The sequence below is a fragment of the Mytilus galloprovincialis genome, chromosome 3 (genome assembly GCF_965363235.1).
Source record: "Mytilus galloprovincialis chromosome 3, xbMytGall1.hap1.1, whole genome shotgun sequence".
Taxonomy (NCBI): Eukaryota; Metazoa; Mollusca; class Bivalvia; order Mytilida; family Mytilidae; genus Mytilus; species Mytilus galloprovincialis.
In genome coordinates, this window is record NC_134840.1 from 75054764 (window position 1) to 75071824 (window position 17061).

Genomic DNA, 17061 nt, shown 5'->3' on the forward strand with positions numbered 1-17061 from the left:
GGGTGCTATAAACAGTTTTGTTTAAAAAAAACTAGGGGTTATTCCCCAACTAAAAATAGACATGGAGGGAAGTCCCTTTCTATCAACATAATTGGGTCAGGATCCCTAATAGACCTTGAGATGAGGAACTCAGATGACGTAATTAAAAAAAATATTAGTCCGCCATACAATTGTGGATGCTGTGATTTTAAAAATGGACATAAATGAACAATAAGAACTGTTTTATAGAGCTGGTGTGATGAGAAAAGAAAGATGTAGATTTGACCTGAAATAAATTATTAGAAAGGACAATTTTTTTATTGAATTTCATGATCAGAATTTTGGGATTATTTCATGAGGAGAGTGACATTTTTCACCATCTTCCGGGGTCCATCAATTTGCGAAAAAAGTAATCTCACTTGCCACCCCGAAAATTTAACCAGACATGTATAAATGTATCAGCTTCGATATGAGCCATCATACATGTTCAAGTAAACGATATGGACTGAGCAACGGAGGAAAACGTTACCATTACCGCCTATGGAGAATTAATTGTAAATGTATACCCAAATTAGAAGCTTAATTCTAGAAGTTTTCAGGCTGATTTATGGATGATTTCACCTTGTACACCACCGAAAATGATGGTTAGTAGTTTTTTATTTATACCTAGTTATTATAAATGGTTTAAGATAAATATTATTGATAAAGATCAGCAAAAACTCAATGAAACTTTGCTTTTAAAATGCATTACTGGCACGGGGCTGAACACTTTTTTTAGGCACAATCATAACTTTGTTTACTTCCGAGAGATCCGAAAGGAATTTGTTTACTATATTGAAAAAGGCAAGAAACAACTTTTAAATATTATTAAATTGTAAGTAAACATGACACAATATAGTCTTTGTTATGTAATTATCACTTCGGTCTACAGGAATACCTGATAATCAAGGGAGATAACACACTTCATACGAGTAAAGTGAGATACATCATCGCATGTGCTTTTATCCAATGATTTGACCCCTGGTCAGTAGATATCATATGCAAAAAAACAGAAAAAACATGTACATGTTTTAAGAAAATCATGAACTAATATTTTTAATGCACTTGAGCAAAACAATAGATATTGTCATTTCTCAGTGAAAAAGGGGGAGGGTCAAACCTTTTTGAAAACAATATTTCTGCACCTATTCAACTATTAGGCTAGTTAGCTACTACCCATTGCTTCTAAAATAAAAGGTTTAAATGAAGGTTACTAAGCCACAAGGGAGAAGCATTTGTCTTTCTTTGTGATTAAACTTTCAAGAATTAGATTTTTCTCTCTCAATAGTACTTCTGTATTTAAATCAAATGATAACACAGCCTGAGTAATTTTTTTGTCTTATTTCAGTTCCAGACATATCATTACTTTTTAACCTGAGATGGCAAACTAGAGGTTTTAAAAAGTCCTGAATAACTGGTAAGCATTTTGCTTTATTAGGCAAGCTCTAAATTGTTTATTTATGGTATTTATGCAATTGAAATTACAGTCGGTATGTTAAAAATATGCAAATATGAAAACTGTTGCTATGGTCTTGGTATTAAATGAAAAGGCTTAGTTACAGATCGTTTCGACTCAATATTTCGAGTTAAATCTTGCGGCAACTGTTTCTCACGTAACACTGCAAACTATATTTAGATCTATTTTGATCTGTCGTTATTTAATGACGCCATAATACATGTGATGTCACAATGTTTCCTTTAAAACCTCATGTGGATTTCTCACTAATAAAATGTTTTCACTGAAATACATGTTAAAAACATTTTTTCTCAAATAGAATTATGTGAAAGGACAAGTTTTGAAAATTTGCACTATATTGCACTCTAATTATATGATAAGGATGACTTTCCAAGTAGTTAAGAGTGCTTTCCACAGTTTTAAATACCAGATTTCCACTAGTAAGAATAATTATTTTGGTGTTGGTTTTTTTATAAAATCTTCATTTTTGCATAATTTCTCTGTCAAAATGCACTTTAAGGCACAAGAAAATTTTATAGAATGCTTTAACAGGGTCTGTGTATTGTAATTAAAGGTTATAATCAGAAGTTTTGTCCTTGTTTTGACTAGTGAAGGTATTCTGGAAGAAATTAATTATACAAACACATTGTATTCAAAATAAATGAATATAGCGACGAAAGTGTCATTGCCGTATAGTGCTAAAACAACTTTATTTTTTTTCAGAAATGGACAAAAATACACAGATTTATTCAGAATGTTATACCGATGAAGATCACATAAAAATATTGGGAAAAATCAGAAGTATGAATTTCAATATGGGTCAGGATCCCTAATAGACCTTGAGATGAGGAACTCAGATGACGTAATTAAAAAAAATATTAGTCCGCCATACAATTGTGGATGCTGTGATTTTAAAAATGGACATAAATGAACAATAAGAACTGTTTTATAGAGCTGGTGTGATGAGAAAAGAAAGATGTAGATTTGACCTGAAATAAATTATTAGAAAGGACAATTTTTTTATTGAATTTTATGATCAGAATTTTGGGATTATTTCATGAGGAGAGTGACATTTTTCACCATCTTCCGGGGTCCATCAATTTGCGAAAAAAGTAATCTCACTTGCCACCCCGAAAATTTAACCAGACATGTATAAATGTATCAGCTTCGATATGAGCCATCATACATGTTCAAGTAAACGATATGGACTGAGCAACGGAGGAAAACGTTACCATTACCGCCTATGGAGAATTAATTGTAAATGTATACCCAATTGGTGAAAAAGTATCATGTTTTTTGTATTTGGTTGTAAAGATATGTTAATTAACTTCAATTAAAGCAGGTTGAATGATTAAAATAATTTAAAAACAAGAATGTGTCCAAAGTACACTGATGCCCCACTCACACTATCATTTTTCATGTTCAATGGACCGTGAAATTGGGTAAAAAATCTAATTTGGCATTAAAATTAAAAAGATCATATCATATGGAACATGTGTACTAAGTTTCAAGTTGATTGGACTTCAACTTCATCAAAAACTACCTTGACCAAAAACTTTAACCTAAAACTCCCACTTTCATTTATTATGTTCAGTGGACCGTGAAATTGGGGTCAAAAGACTAATTTGGCTTTAAAATTACCTTGACCAAAAACTTTAACCTGAAACTCCCACTTTCATTTTCTATGTTCAGTGGACCGTGAAATTGGGTTCAAAAGTCTAATTTGGCTTTAAAATAAAAAAGATTATATCATAAGCAACAAGTTTACTAAGTTTCAAGTTGATTGGACTTCAGCTTCATCAAAAACTACCTTGACCAAAAACTTTAACCTGAAACTCCCACTTTCATTTTCTATGTTCAGTGGACCGTGAAATTGGGTTCAAAAGTCTAATTTGGCTTTAAAATTAGAAAGATCATATCATAAGCAACAAGTCTACTAAGTTTCAAGTTGATTGGACTTCAGCTTCATCAAAAACTACATTGACCAAAAACTTTAACCTGAACTGACGGACGCACAGACGGACGCACGGACGAACAGAGCCACAGACCAGAAAACATTATGCCCCTCTACTATCGTGGGGCAAAAAAACTGTTGATTGCACCCAAGGCTGGTTTTAAACCAATAAAGATGTTTGGGTGTACACAAATTACCCAGGATGCATTCGATTTTGAAACAGTGAATTGGAAAACATATTATAATAAAAGTAGTTTTACAGTACAACAAGAGTGCACACACTGAAATGTCTCGCCTTCTTTACTAATCATTGATATAATGTTGATAGTCCTAAGTATAAAGCTTGATTACAACTGTCACATAAACTTAACATTAACCAAGATAGCTAAACAAAGATCAATGAACCATGAAAATGAGGTCAAGGTCAGATAAATCATGCCAGGCAGACATGTACAGCTAACAAAGCTTCCATACAACAAATATAGTTGACCTATTACTTATAGTTTAAGAAAAATAGACCAAAACACAAAAACTTAACACTGTGCAATGAACCGTGCAATTGAGGTCATGGTAAAAAAAACCTGCGGGACTGACATATAGATCATAATATATTTCCATACACCAAATATAGTTGACCTTTGGCATTTAATATTAGATAAAAAGACCAAAACTTAAAAACTTAACTTTGACCACTGAACCATGAAAATGAGGTCAAGGTCAGATGACATCTGCCCGCTAGATATGTACACCTTAAAGCCATTCCATACAACAAATATAGTAGATAGTTATCAAAAGTACCAGGATTATAATTTTATACGCCAGACGCGCGTTTCGTCTACATAAGACTCATCAGTGACGCTCAGATCAAAATAGTTAAAAAGCCAAACAAATACAAAGTTGAAGAGCATTGAGGACCCAAAATTCCCAAAAGTTGTGCCAAATACGGCTAAGGTAATTTACTCCTGGGGTAAGAAAATCCTTAGTTTTTCGAAAAATTCAAAAGTTTTGTAAACAGAAAATTTATAAAAATGACCATATAATTGATATTCATGTCAACACCGAAGTAGACCTATTGCACAAAGTATGAGAAAAACAGACCAAAACGCAAAAAACTTAACTATAACCACTGAACCATGAAAATGAGGTCAAGGTCAGATGACACCTGCCAGTTGAACATGTACACCTTCCAGTCCTTCCATACACCAAATATACTAGCCCTATTACTTATAGTATCTGAGATATGGACTTGACCACCAAAACTTAACCTTGTTCACTGTTCCATGAAATGAGGTCGAGGTCAAGTGAAAACTGTCTGACGGGCATGAGGACCTTGCAAGGTACGCACATACCAAATATAGTTATCCTATTACTTATAATGAGAGAGAATTCAACATTACAAAAATTTTGAACTTTTATTTCAAGTGGTCACTGAACCATGAAAATGAGGTCAAGGACATTGGACATGTGACTGACGGAAACTTCGTAACATGAGGCATCTATATACAAAGTATGAAGTATCCAGGTCTTTCACCTTCTAAAATATAAACCTTTTAAGAAGTTAGCTAACGCCCCCGCTGCCGCTGGATCACTAACCCTATGTCGAGTTTTCTGCAACAAAAGTTGCAGGCTCGACAAAAACAAAAACAAGAATCTTACCCAAGATGTAAAACCTCTAAGCTCTCCATAACTGGTGTCATAGAGTCTGTACTGTTATTGTTGAAGAAATCTCCAGCTCTGTTATTGTTTATTGTGCTAACAACTCTTTTGGTCTGTTGTGGCTTAGAACGAGGCATGATGCATTCTATATGATTGTGATTTAAACAAAGTACCTGTAACATGTAACAAATTTCAATTATGTCATAGCTACTGATTTTATTGTTAAATAATGTCTGATAGTCAAGTCAAAGAAGTTCCTTGTCATAGCTACTGATTTCATTGTTAAATAATGTCTGATAGTCAAGTCAAAGAAGTTCCTTGTACACTAAAGTGGAATAATTCTTATAAATTAATCAATAAAATATGACTTGTTGCTGTTCTTGTGCATTTTCTGTTTGCTGCCTAATTGTAACATTGCATAACTATATAATGCTAAGCCAACAGGCTAAATTATATTTTGAATGTGCTAGTTCATAAACTATTTGTTCAAGGGAAGAGAAGTAATCTTACTAGTCACTAGGCCTTGCTGTCTTTGAGTAAGATTATTAAACTCATTTATTAGCCAATCAAATTACTGGAATTGGTGATTCAAGCACAAATTTCATACTGTGAGTACTGAATAGTTTTTTGACAGAGAGACTAGACATATAATGACAATCTTTTACTAGTTTTATTTCTAAAGCAGCAGCAAATACCCATTTTAAGTATTGAATGATCAATTGTCAGTTTTTGTGTGTGCAGTTTTCTAATGTCATTGGAAAGTAAAAAAAAAATATCATTCATAACAATCGCCTTAAAAAAGAAACAGGCTCACTTTTTTCAGTTGTTGTTATAGCTTTTAAAGGTCCCTGCCAGTATGATACCACATATACTTGAAGCAACAAGTTATGCTACAAATACCTACCATGTACAATAGAATTTCTGTACCTACCCGTAAATTTGGAAGATGAATCAGTCCACTAAATGAAGTCAAATTGTTGTGCTCAAGATTGACACTGAAAATTGAAAAAAAAACCAAGTCATTTAATACAGTCGGTTTAAGTAATGAATTCATTTACATTGTGTAACATCAAATTGTTAGATTAGATTTTTAATTAGTCATGTAATAAATTTAAATCTTTTTTTCAAATGCAAACAATCTTCATGTATTGATTTAGATTGATAATCTATAACCATGAAGAAAAATATTAGTATGTGTTGTTCATTAAATACACATATTGCACACTTAACCCTTTCACCGATTGCTGCCCATATAAAAGCTACTCTGACACGATGGCTTCCCTGGCTACTATTACTCAAGTGGCAGATCTTCATAATAAATGTCAATAAAAACTTGTTTGTAGTCATTTGTGTATTTATTTCATTCACTAACACCATGTTCACAGTTTTGTTCATGTTTTGATAATTTTTTCTTCATAAAATATTCAAATTTTCGGCATTATATAGGTGAAATTCTCAAAATTCTGCTCTTGGACCCCAAATCGTATTTTTTTTAACCCAAAACGGCAAAATTTTGAAAAATTTTATGAAGCTGTACAAATTCCTCACACTGAACAATGTCCATTCCAAGTGTTTTGTACATAAAACGACATTTAATGTAAAAAAAGTATACTAGTGTGGCTTCAATTCTTCCGTATTCTTTCAAAAATAAATTCCGTAAATTTCCTCTGATTTTGACACGGTTTTCAACAAACGGAAGCGCCATGTTTACACTTTCATCCGGGTATTCATCAAAGAAAGATAACTCATGTTTGCACTGTTTTGAGCGAGAAATATAAAAGAGGTATTCCGATCCCGGTAAAACGGGACTCATCGTCAGCTGTCTGAAGCGTGAATTCCGGTAAACCGGGACTCATCGGCGAAAGGGTTAAAATGAGGTATCTATCAAGTTCAACTGACCAAACTGAAAATTATGTGTTATACATTTTAATTCTGAATCCTTGATGAACATCAGTGTTTTCTGAGTTTCATCCTAATTGAAATGTATGTCTAAATGCGAATCAACCAGGTCTATTTATCAGTATTTTTTTTCCATTATTGAGATTTTTTCTAAATTCATACACTCACAAAATTAACATGCAGTCATGGCAATAACTACTGAAGATAGTTCTAAAAAGTCTAATATTTTATCAATACCTTCTAAGATTAAGGAATGTATCATTGAGACCCAAGTCAACAATACGAATGGCACTGTTTGGCAGATCTAGTTCTCTAACATCTTCAAAGTTAGAATGACCTAACTTCTCTGCAACAAAATCTGGCGTCAATCGACCACCAAAAGTATCTTTGGCTATACTACCCTCAGTGGCTTCCTACAAACAAAATATTCTTTAATCTATATTCAAAACATACGAAACTCAAGTGAAAGAGTATGGTATGGATCTTTTTATTTATTTTCAATGTCTGCATTGTTTGGTCATGGACAATGATAATGATTCCAAAATTATGTAGTAAATCAGAATTACTCTCATTAATTGTAATTCCAAAGTGTTCAAATTAATCAAGTTCACCTAAACAATATTGAGTTCCTTACTTCCTTTTGAATTTTTGTGTTAAATCTTTGGTTTAATTAAACCGAACTGTCAAAGTTGAAAAATCTGTTTAATGTTTGCTAAATAAGTTTCCATGTCTAATAATAAGTGGCAGAGGTGTAAACATTTTGTTCACCTTCTCTTTTTGTTTAGAGAAAATAAATAATAAAAGAACTACTGAGGATTCATTTATTTTCCTGGGTACACATTTTTGTGGATAGATAACATATTGTTTGTTTGTGGATATTAGACTCCAAGCTTCTGACAAAGTCAGCATACAAGCCATTAGAAAATCTGTAACCCATTGTTTATTCAAAATGGAATTTCTTCCTTACCAAGGAAATCCATGACAATTGGTATCACAGGAATTATAATGAATCCACAGTATCTTATTTGACTACTTACAATGGCTAAACCATCCAAAGCTTTTAATGTCTTCAGATGATAAATAATAAACAACCTGTAATTATCCATTTCATGTACCACAGGATTTCCATACAGGTCTATAATCACCAGATTGGGTAATGTCTACAAACAGAAAATATATCAATTGCTTGCTGACAATAATTTTCATCATAAAAAAACCATATACAATATTTTAATTTATCATATACTTAGCATTGATATGATAGCTTTTGCATATGTGTAATGAGCGGAAGTACACAAGCCATAATTTCCCACCTGGGCTGATAACCCACACCAGGTGCATCTCGTGCACAAAACCCATAATAGTGCCTCTAATGCAAGTTTCTTCAGGTGTTTCCTGTATCTGTTATTTACTTTTCCATTGTGACGTCAGATATTTTTTATGACGTCAAAATTTACAGGAACTTTTGTGGGGATAGTTTAGTACTTGCTAACAAGTGCCATTGAAAATTATGAATCATTCTATAGTACAACAAACATGGAGTAATAATGATCATAAAACTCTTCCAAATTTTCAATGTTTCAAAATTCCTCGGCTATAGGAAATGTTACCACGAGTATATATGGAGGTAGAAATACTGTTGTTGGACAATTATAGTGCATTTGATTCATAATTTCACTTCTTTATAAAGTTTTTGACTGTTTTAGTTATTGCATTTGTTTATTTGTCTTACATAAAACTATTGTCGGAAGTATATGATAAAGCGATTTATACATGGCCTTTTCCATATCAGCCTGGGGCCCTGGGTATCATCCCTTGACATAATTGTGTATAGTTCCCAACATAACAAACATGAGTACTACATACAAGTTTTTATGACCATAAATTCATGGTAAAGTACCGTGACAATAATCTTTCAACGGACCGACAGAAAAAAACAAATGAACGACTGAAAAACATAATGCCACCTACATTTCAGTCAGGGCATAACAATGTTATCTTACCTTCAAAAAGAAGATTTCTCGAACAGAATTCAGTATATTGTTTCCCACATATAACTCTACCAATGACATCAGCTTCTGAACACCAGCAAGGGAGACAATTTTGTTATTTTCCAGGGACAGATAACTCAAGCCAGTGAGAAACTGTATCCCTGTATTCTCTAGTGTGGAGATATAGTTTGAGTCCAGACTTAATCTGCGTAGCTGAATCAGTTTACCGATTCCTTCTAGCTTTGATAAACAGTTATTATCTAAATATAATTCGTGTAACTTTAAACAGTTTTCTAGTCCCTACAAAATGAAATTTGAAAATACAATTATATCAATCTATGTACATGTAATGTGAAAGTAAATGATCAAAAAGAAGGAAATTTATGGTAACACTGGGACAGTTGAGAATAAATTTCATATTCATTAAACACACAAAATTTGGAAAAATAATAAAACATTGACAAATGTAATTTGTATCATTTTTCTTTATCTATATCGGCCCTTATTGAATAAATAAAATTTGTCCACAAACTGTCCTCATTAAAATTTACTCCTTTCAGAGTAATTCACTTAAAATTGATAAATTAAATCAATAATCAATTAAAACACAAGCTTCCAAATAAACACAAATCTATATTTATCAATATTCTTAATGGCACATTATCTTACTAAATCACTTGAAACAAAATATTTGTTGGAAAAGTTGTCTAATTTTTTTGACAATCATACCACGTCTTTATATTTTTTCATTTACAGAGTAAAATGACATCTAGCCAATCCATCAATTCTAATTAAGTTACCTCTATCTTAGTGAGATCATTATCAGCAAAGGATGCCCACTTTAAATTCTCTAGTTTTTCCAATCCTGATAACTTTGTTAAATGTTGTTTGTCTAAGTTTAGCGATGTAACCTAAACAAAAAAAATATTGTTAACATTATTGTTATTATGATAAACAAACATATTCACCTATTTGGATAAGTATTTTTATTGCAATTCTTTGATTGTCTTTGTTAAGTTAAGTCACAACTTTTATGAGACTAAAAACAAACTAGATATCATTGAGATGGGAGCCATCTCTGTGGGCCCCGCTGTGAATAATGTGCATTAAAAAATTGTATCTTTACCATAGGACATGGGTTTGTCAACTGAAATCAAAGTTTTCGACCTTGACCTTTGACCTAGGAAGTTGCACATAAATTATGACACACCCTTTGGTGTTGGTTTATATACATGTCAAGTATAAACTTTGAAATGATAACGGTTCTCAAGATATAGAGCGGACACGATCTTTACCATAGGACATGGGGTTGTCAACTGAAACCAAAGTTTTTGACCTTGAACTTTGCCCTAGGCAGTCGTTCATAAATTATGACACACCCTCTGGTGTTGGTTCATATACATGTCAAGTATAAACTTTGAAATCATAACGGTTCTCAAGATATAGAGCGGACACGATCTTCACCACAGGACACAGGGTTGTCAACTGAAACGAAAGTTTTTTTACCTTGACCTTTGACCTAGGAAGTTGTACATACATCATGACACGCCCTCTGGTGGTGGTTAATAAACATGTAAAGTATAAAGTATGAAATCATAATGGTTCTCTAGATATGGAGCGGACACAAAGTTAAAGTGTTACGGACGGACGGATGGACGGACGCTTTGACCTAGGAAGTTGTACATACATCATGACACGCCCTCTGGTGGTGGTTAATAAACATGTAAAGTATAAAGTATGAAATCATAATGGTTCTCTAGATATGGAGCGGACACAAAGTTAAAGTGTTACGGACGGACGGACGGACAGACTGATCACTATAGGGCGACCCCCCGCCCCTAATTAAAAATTGACATATATAAAATACACACTGTCTATTTTTTAAAACTGTATGTTGTGCTATACATGTCTTCTAGTAGATTTCTATGTTGGGTTACTGTCTCATTGACACAAACCTCATATCTCCTTTAACTCATAGTTGAACAAAATAGTATTATAAATTTCTACCTTGAGAAACCAGTGGCTATCATGTTCATTCATTTTCTCTGGTTTGCTCCGACTGATTTTCTCTAGTATATGTGGTGTTGTCAACAGACTTAATGACCTTGGTTTATTGTTGTCTGTCCTTGTATGTGTCAGTAATGACAAATGGGATATCCGAGAACCAGCTGCAATACGTAATGCACCTGTAGCCTCAGTCTCAGATACACAAGAGCCATCTAATAATGTCAGTGACTTTAATCTTCCAATGATTCTCAGACGAAGATTTTCTGGCTGAAAAACACAAAATTGAGATCTTATTTCAAAAATCATGACTTAGTACTTTAATTTCATACTGTTTACTGTGGACTCATTATCTTTCGTGTTATACTAAATTTTGTGGATTTCAAGGGTATACATTAACTACGAATTTAAATGTTCAACACATTACCAACTTTCATGCATGAAATCAAAAACGAACTTAAAACACAATTTTTCTTCAATCTAGGAAATAAATGAATCAAGATTATTTTAAGGTAGTACCTAACACTACAGGGAGATAACTCTGTAAAGTAAGCTAAACGTTTTAATTACGTTGTGTTGTTAAGGGAATATTAAGCTTCTCAATGATCAAAATTGGTGTTTGTCAAATTGCTATATAACCAGTGTATTTTTTCTGACAAAACGGTTGGTTCAAAATTTTTAAAATTTTTATATTTTTGTCAAAGGGTCAAAGTAAATACTTTGTCAAAATTTTATAAAAATTAAACAAGCCAAATTAATTTTAGTGAAAGTGTTGGGTACCACCTTAGACACAATTTTTCTTCAATCTAGGAAATAAATGAATCAAGATTATTTTAAACTATAAAACTAAGTGTCAGGCATCACAAAGCCTTAAAATATCTGTAATTTGAGTAAATGAGCTTCTGGTTACTAACAAGATATTTTATTTTTCACCTTTTGCCAGTTATTATGTCTTGTGTCTAGTATCAGCAGGTTTGGCACATGTTTCCTTAGTATTGATAAATCTTCTCTTGTATTGCACAGTTTATTCCAACTTAAATCTAAAAACTTCAACTTGTGGACATTCTGTAATGGAAAGATTATACAACCTTTTAACGATAAAAACATCAAGATATTTTTATCAAACAACAACTCTCAAGAGTCTGGAAACAGTCATAACAAATCTGTTTGACTGAAATGGCAGAATTGGATTTAGGTCAGGAAATTATTTTTTTTAAATACAAAAATAATATAGGTCTTTCATTTCATTGGGGTTGAAGTCATAAAACTTTGCTCAGTGCTCGGAGCACAAAAATCATCCTCGAAACACAAAATCCAGTATTTTGATTGGTTGATTCTTGAGTCTGAGTACAAAAATCGTGCTCAAAAGTTTTATGACCGCAAGGCCTGGATTTTTAATCAACATTCTGCATTAGTTTTTGTACTACAGTGCTTTTCTGATAATAAAACTGACAATCAGATAAAGCATTTGTTTATAATTTACAAGAATTTGTAAAATTAAATATGTAAAAATAAAAAAAGACATATTTGATACATACCTTCAGACCATCCAATGTACATAGTTTATTGAAACTAACATCTAAATATTCAATACACTGAAAAGATAAGATGATAACGTATTATTGTATAGAATAACACAACACTTAAAAATATAGGAACATCTTAACTCATATAGTCAATGTTTGTTTAATAAAGTTTCATCCTGCCTTTTTCTTGGCTACATGTTATTTTTAATTACCAAACGGTCCTTTTGTTTTCCCCAAAAAACAAAAAAACAAAACAACTAAATCTATAATACACCTTTGGTAAATTATTTACATTTTACTTAATATTACTTTTATTTCTGATACAGTATATTTAAAAGCTCTGTTGGATAAAAGGTAAAAAGCAAAACTAAAAGTATCTGGTTTAACTTTTTCATCCGAAATTTCACAAAATAATCATCAGATTTCATGACTTATTCACTAAAACAAATTGGTGATTGCTAGTCTGCTTTCCCTATTTTATATTTCAATAATCAATACTACCATGGAGATAGGTTGTATTTACCATATTAGACAACTCATCCAGTTTGGTTAACTCGTTACCACTGACTACCAGACGCTTCAGGTTATGGAGGCTATGTATTGGTTTTAACTTTGACAATGCGTTTCCATGGAGATTTAGTGATGTGATACTGGACATGCTATCTACATTGGCAAGTTTCAGGACTAGTTCTTCTGTCAAGGCTATCAACCTATAATGTAAAGATTGATTGATTGGTGTTGAACACCTTTATCAACACTAATGTGCTATTTCATGGCGATCAGTTTTATTGGTGGACGAAGCTGGATTCCCTGGAGAAAACCACCAACCTAAGGTAGGAAAACTATAATGTAATATCAGACTAACAACACTTATCATTTTTTTTCATTTTGGATTGATTGATTGGTGTTTTTTGCCACTTTCAACACTATTGTGTTATTTCATGGCAATCAGTTTTTATCGGTGGAAGAAGACAGAGTGCCCAGAAAACAACCAACCTAACTTTGGTAGGAAATAACAATTCTAGTCAATTAAGATTGAAGTCCAGTACAACTGCCATGTCCAAAATTTAAACTCACCACCTCAGTGTTGACTGGCTAGTGATACAATAGTTAGACTACTAAGACCACTCGACCAACAAAAGCCCCTTTTCATTTTGGATATACCTACAATGTATTTTGATTTGCAAGCATCAATCTTAGTTAGATAGCTCCAAATTCAGTTTACTTGTGACATATATAGAACAAGAATTTTGTCTCCATTCTAAGCAATCAACAAAACTCATTAAAAGTGGTAAAATTATGCGATACCTTTGCAAAATACTCTAATTACACAAATAATACAAGTGTAACTGTGAGCTACTGCTTACTGATGATACCCCAGCCGCAAGTGGATAATGTCAATAGTGTAAAAATATGTAAGTATTCCGTAAACAGGAAGTTGTCAAGTGATGAATCTGAAAATGCATCACACGGTATAGCTGACTTATATAAACCCTGAAACCAAATTTCAGAAATCCTGGCATTGTAGTTCCTGAGAAAAATGCGACAAAAATTTTCAACTTGGCCTTCCTGTGTAAAATGATACAAGTGTCCAGTAAACAGGAAGTTGTCTAGTGATGAATCTGAAAATGCATCACACGGTATAGCTGACTTATATAAAAACCCTGAAACCAAATTTCAAAAATCCTGGCTTTATAGTTCCTGATAAATGCGATGAAAGTTTTCAACTTGGCCATCATGTGTAAAATGATACAAGTGTTTGGTAAACAGGAAGTTGTCGAGTGATGAATCTGAAAATGCATCACACGGTATAGCTGACTTATATAAAACTTGAAACCAAATTTCAGAAATCATGGCATTGTAGTTCTTGAAAAAAATGCGACGAAAATATTCATGGGACAGATGGACTGACGGATGGACAGATGGACTGACGGACGGACGAACAGAGGTAAAACAGTATATCCCCTTTTTCAAAGCGGGGGTATGAAAATGGATGTTTTTCATTCTTTCTTATTTTGTACATAAGGCCGTATGTTTTCTCTATTGAATTGTTTTACATTTGTCATTTCAGGACTTTTAATAGCTGATTATTAAGTATTGGCTTTTCTCATTGTTGAAGGCCGTAAAGTGAACTATTTATTTAGTTGTTAATTTCTGTTTCATTTGGTCTCTTGTAGAGAGTTGTCTCATTGGCAATTATACCATGTGCACACCTTCAATTTTATACACACAACAGTTAATTCCCAACCTAAAAACTCATACAATTCTTTTAAAATGAGATACATAAAATTAGAATTTTGACTTGATGAGATTACCTTGGTCTAGGTTTACATTGAGGTTCCATGTTTATGACATCATCATCAGCTGACTTGTCATCATCCGCATGAGGTACCGCCGGTAACCGACATTCTCGATTGTCCAATAACATATCATTGAAGTAACTAAATGGCGACTTGGATCTAAACTGTAACAAAAACAGAAAAAAATTAAGTCCAATAACATTGATGTTCTAATATGAAATCTTCATGTGTTTCTAGTCAAATGAATAATAAACAGAAATAAAAATCGAACATGTCAACATCCTGATACATTTTGTGCACAAATACATCATGAATAGTAAATGTTGTCAATCAATATGAATAAGACATTTATCAACTGCAATAAGCTTTAAAAAATTTTAACAACACTAAACATTACATTAAACTTAACGACTGGCTTACAACACTTTAAAGACATTGTTACATTAACTACACTTTTGAACATGACCCTGGTGATTTTCCCCCAAAAATCAATGGCATGCCTTGGTTTACTGCAAAATTTTATAGGCAATAGCACTGTGTGGGTACAATTTTATTCAAAATATGACCTACACATGATAAAATCTCAAATAAATCACTAGGATAGGAAAAGCTTAATAGCCACTTATAATCTTGACTATTAGCATTACTTTAATGATCATGTTTCTTTCTAATACAGATGAAAAACTTGACAAATGATCACATCATATTTGAAGAAATATAAAAGCAATTACCAGGGGCCTTTTAAAAAAAAACCAACAATAATACCTTATGTACTTGCTATATTTTTTCTGTGAAATATTTGCATATAATGTTTACATTGGTACCCAATCACATCAAGGTTGACAAGAAAGTGTCCATAATACATTGATGACCCACTCACACTAACATTTTCTATGTTCAGTGGACTGTGAAATTGGGGTGGGGCATACAGAAATTTCCAAAAGATTTTTTCTTACCTTTGTGACGTATTCAAACTCTACCACATATTCTGGCAGTACAAGTCTGTTGTCAAATAAATACCACTCACATTGTCTGGCACTACATTCACATAGTGTATCACCCTCTGAAATAGAATAAATATATTTATGTTACTCCACCCTATTAACTGTCAATCATCAAAAGAGGCAGTTCACTGGGAATGTTATCAGAGCAATCCTTCTTCTGAATATGATCGTTAGCTTATTTTTCAAATGCAAGACAATTGTTTCCTTTTTTACAATCTGATGTCAACATTTCTGAAAGAATCGTATACCAATAACTGCTGTGATCACACAAACTATTTTAAGATAAAGGTTGACCATGCAGACAGCAGAGGTTTTAGTTCATGAAGAGCATGGCTTGCTCTCTCCACTTTTACAAGGCTGACACGAAGAAGCATATTTTAAATGATAAAAAAAATTTGTAAAGGTTCCGTGGAACCCAGTGTCTCGCCTACTTTTGCTGTTAATCACACACTCATCAAAAATGATGAAAAAAATCAATAAAATTATTCCTCTCGATACTATCTTTTGATTGTCAGAAGCTTCTGTCCAAGTTTGGTGAAAATCCAGGCTAGTTTAAGAATCTTAAAAATGTTTTAAATACTTTAACTGCAGACTGTATGTAATGTTAACTGGAAGAAAAACTAAGTCCATTTATAAGTAAAATATGGGAAAAATGGAATTTTATTTTTACAAAATTTACATCTGGATACTATCTTCTGATCATATAAAACAAGCTTCTGGTCAAGTTTCTTACAATTCCAGGAAAGTTTAAGAAAGTTATTAAAATTTTAAAAACTTTAACCACAGAGTGAATGTATTGTTTCCTGGCAGAAGAACTAAGTCCATTTATAAGTAAAATACTGAAAAAAATGGAATTTTATTTTTACAAAATTTACTTCTGGATACTATCTCCTGATCATAAACAAGCTTCTGGCCAAGTTTTGTACATTTCCAGGATAGTTTCAGAAAGTTATTAAAATTTTAAAAACTTTAACCACAGAGTGAATGTAATGTTTCCTGGCAGAAAAAACTAAGTCCTTTTATAAGTAAAATACGGAAAAAATGGAATTTTATTTTTACAAAATTTACTTCTGGATACTATCTCCTGATCATAAACAAGCTTCTGTCAAAGTTTCGTACAATTCAAGGATAGTTTAAGAAAGTTATTAAAATTTCAAAAACTTTAACCACAGAGTGAATATTTGTGGACGCCGCCGACGACGACGGAATGTAGGATCGCCATGTCTCGCTTTTTCGACTAAAGTCGAAGGCTC

General features: G+C 32.6%; 1 protein-coding gene and 1 long non-coding RNA gene across 8 annotated transcripts in view; one reads left to right on the forward strand and one right to left on the reverse strand.

The window, feature by feature from the left end:
- LOC143068944 (leucine-rich repeat-containing protein 9-like) overlaps window positions 1-17061 on the reverse strand; it is a 46898-nt gene that overhangs the window by 11836 nt on the left and 18001 nt on the right. For all 7 annotated transcript variants that reach the window (XM_076243347.1, XM_076243346.1, XM_076243341.1 and 4 more), the window contains 12 exons: window positions 15761-15867; window positions 14820-14968; window positions 13028-13214; window positions 12517-12573; window positions 11912-12043; window positions 10982-11248; window positions 9775-9885; window positions 8987-9274; window positions 8021-8143; window positions 7221-7396; window positions 6016-6079; window positions 5085-5257 (listed from right to left, as the gene is read on the reverse strand). In XM_076243347.1, coding sequence (XP_076099462.1) covers window positions 5085-5257; window positions 6016-6079; window positions 7221-7396; window positions 8021-8143; window positions 8987-9274; window positions 9775-9885; window positions 10982-11248; window positions 11912-12043; window positions 12517-12573; window positions 13028-13214; window positions 14820-14968; window positions 15761-15867 — 1834 coding nt within the window. The remainder of the gene's footprint in view (window positions 1-5084; window positions 5258-6015; window positions 6080-7220; window positions 7397-8020; window positions 8144-8986; window positions 9275-9774; window positions 9886-10981; window positions 11249-11911; window positions 12044-12516; window positions 12574-13027; window positions 13215-14819; window positions 14969-15760; window positions 15868-17061) is intronic.
- On the forward strand, window positions 91-2744 carry LOC143068932 (uncharacterized). Its single transcript, XR_012976272.1, has 3 exons — window positions 91-623; window positions 1367-1435; window positions 2198-2744. It is a non-coding gene; the product is annotated as an uncharacterized LOC143068932 (long non-coding RNA).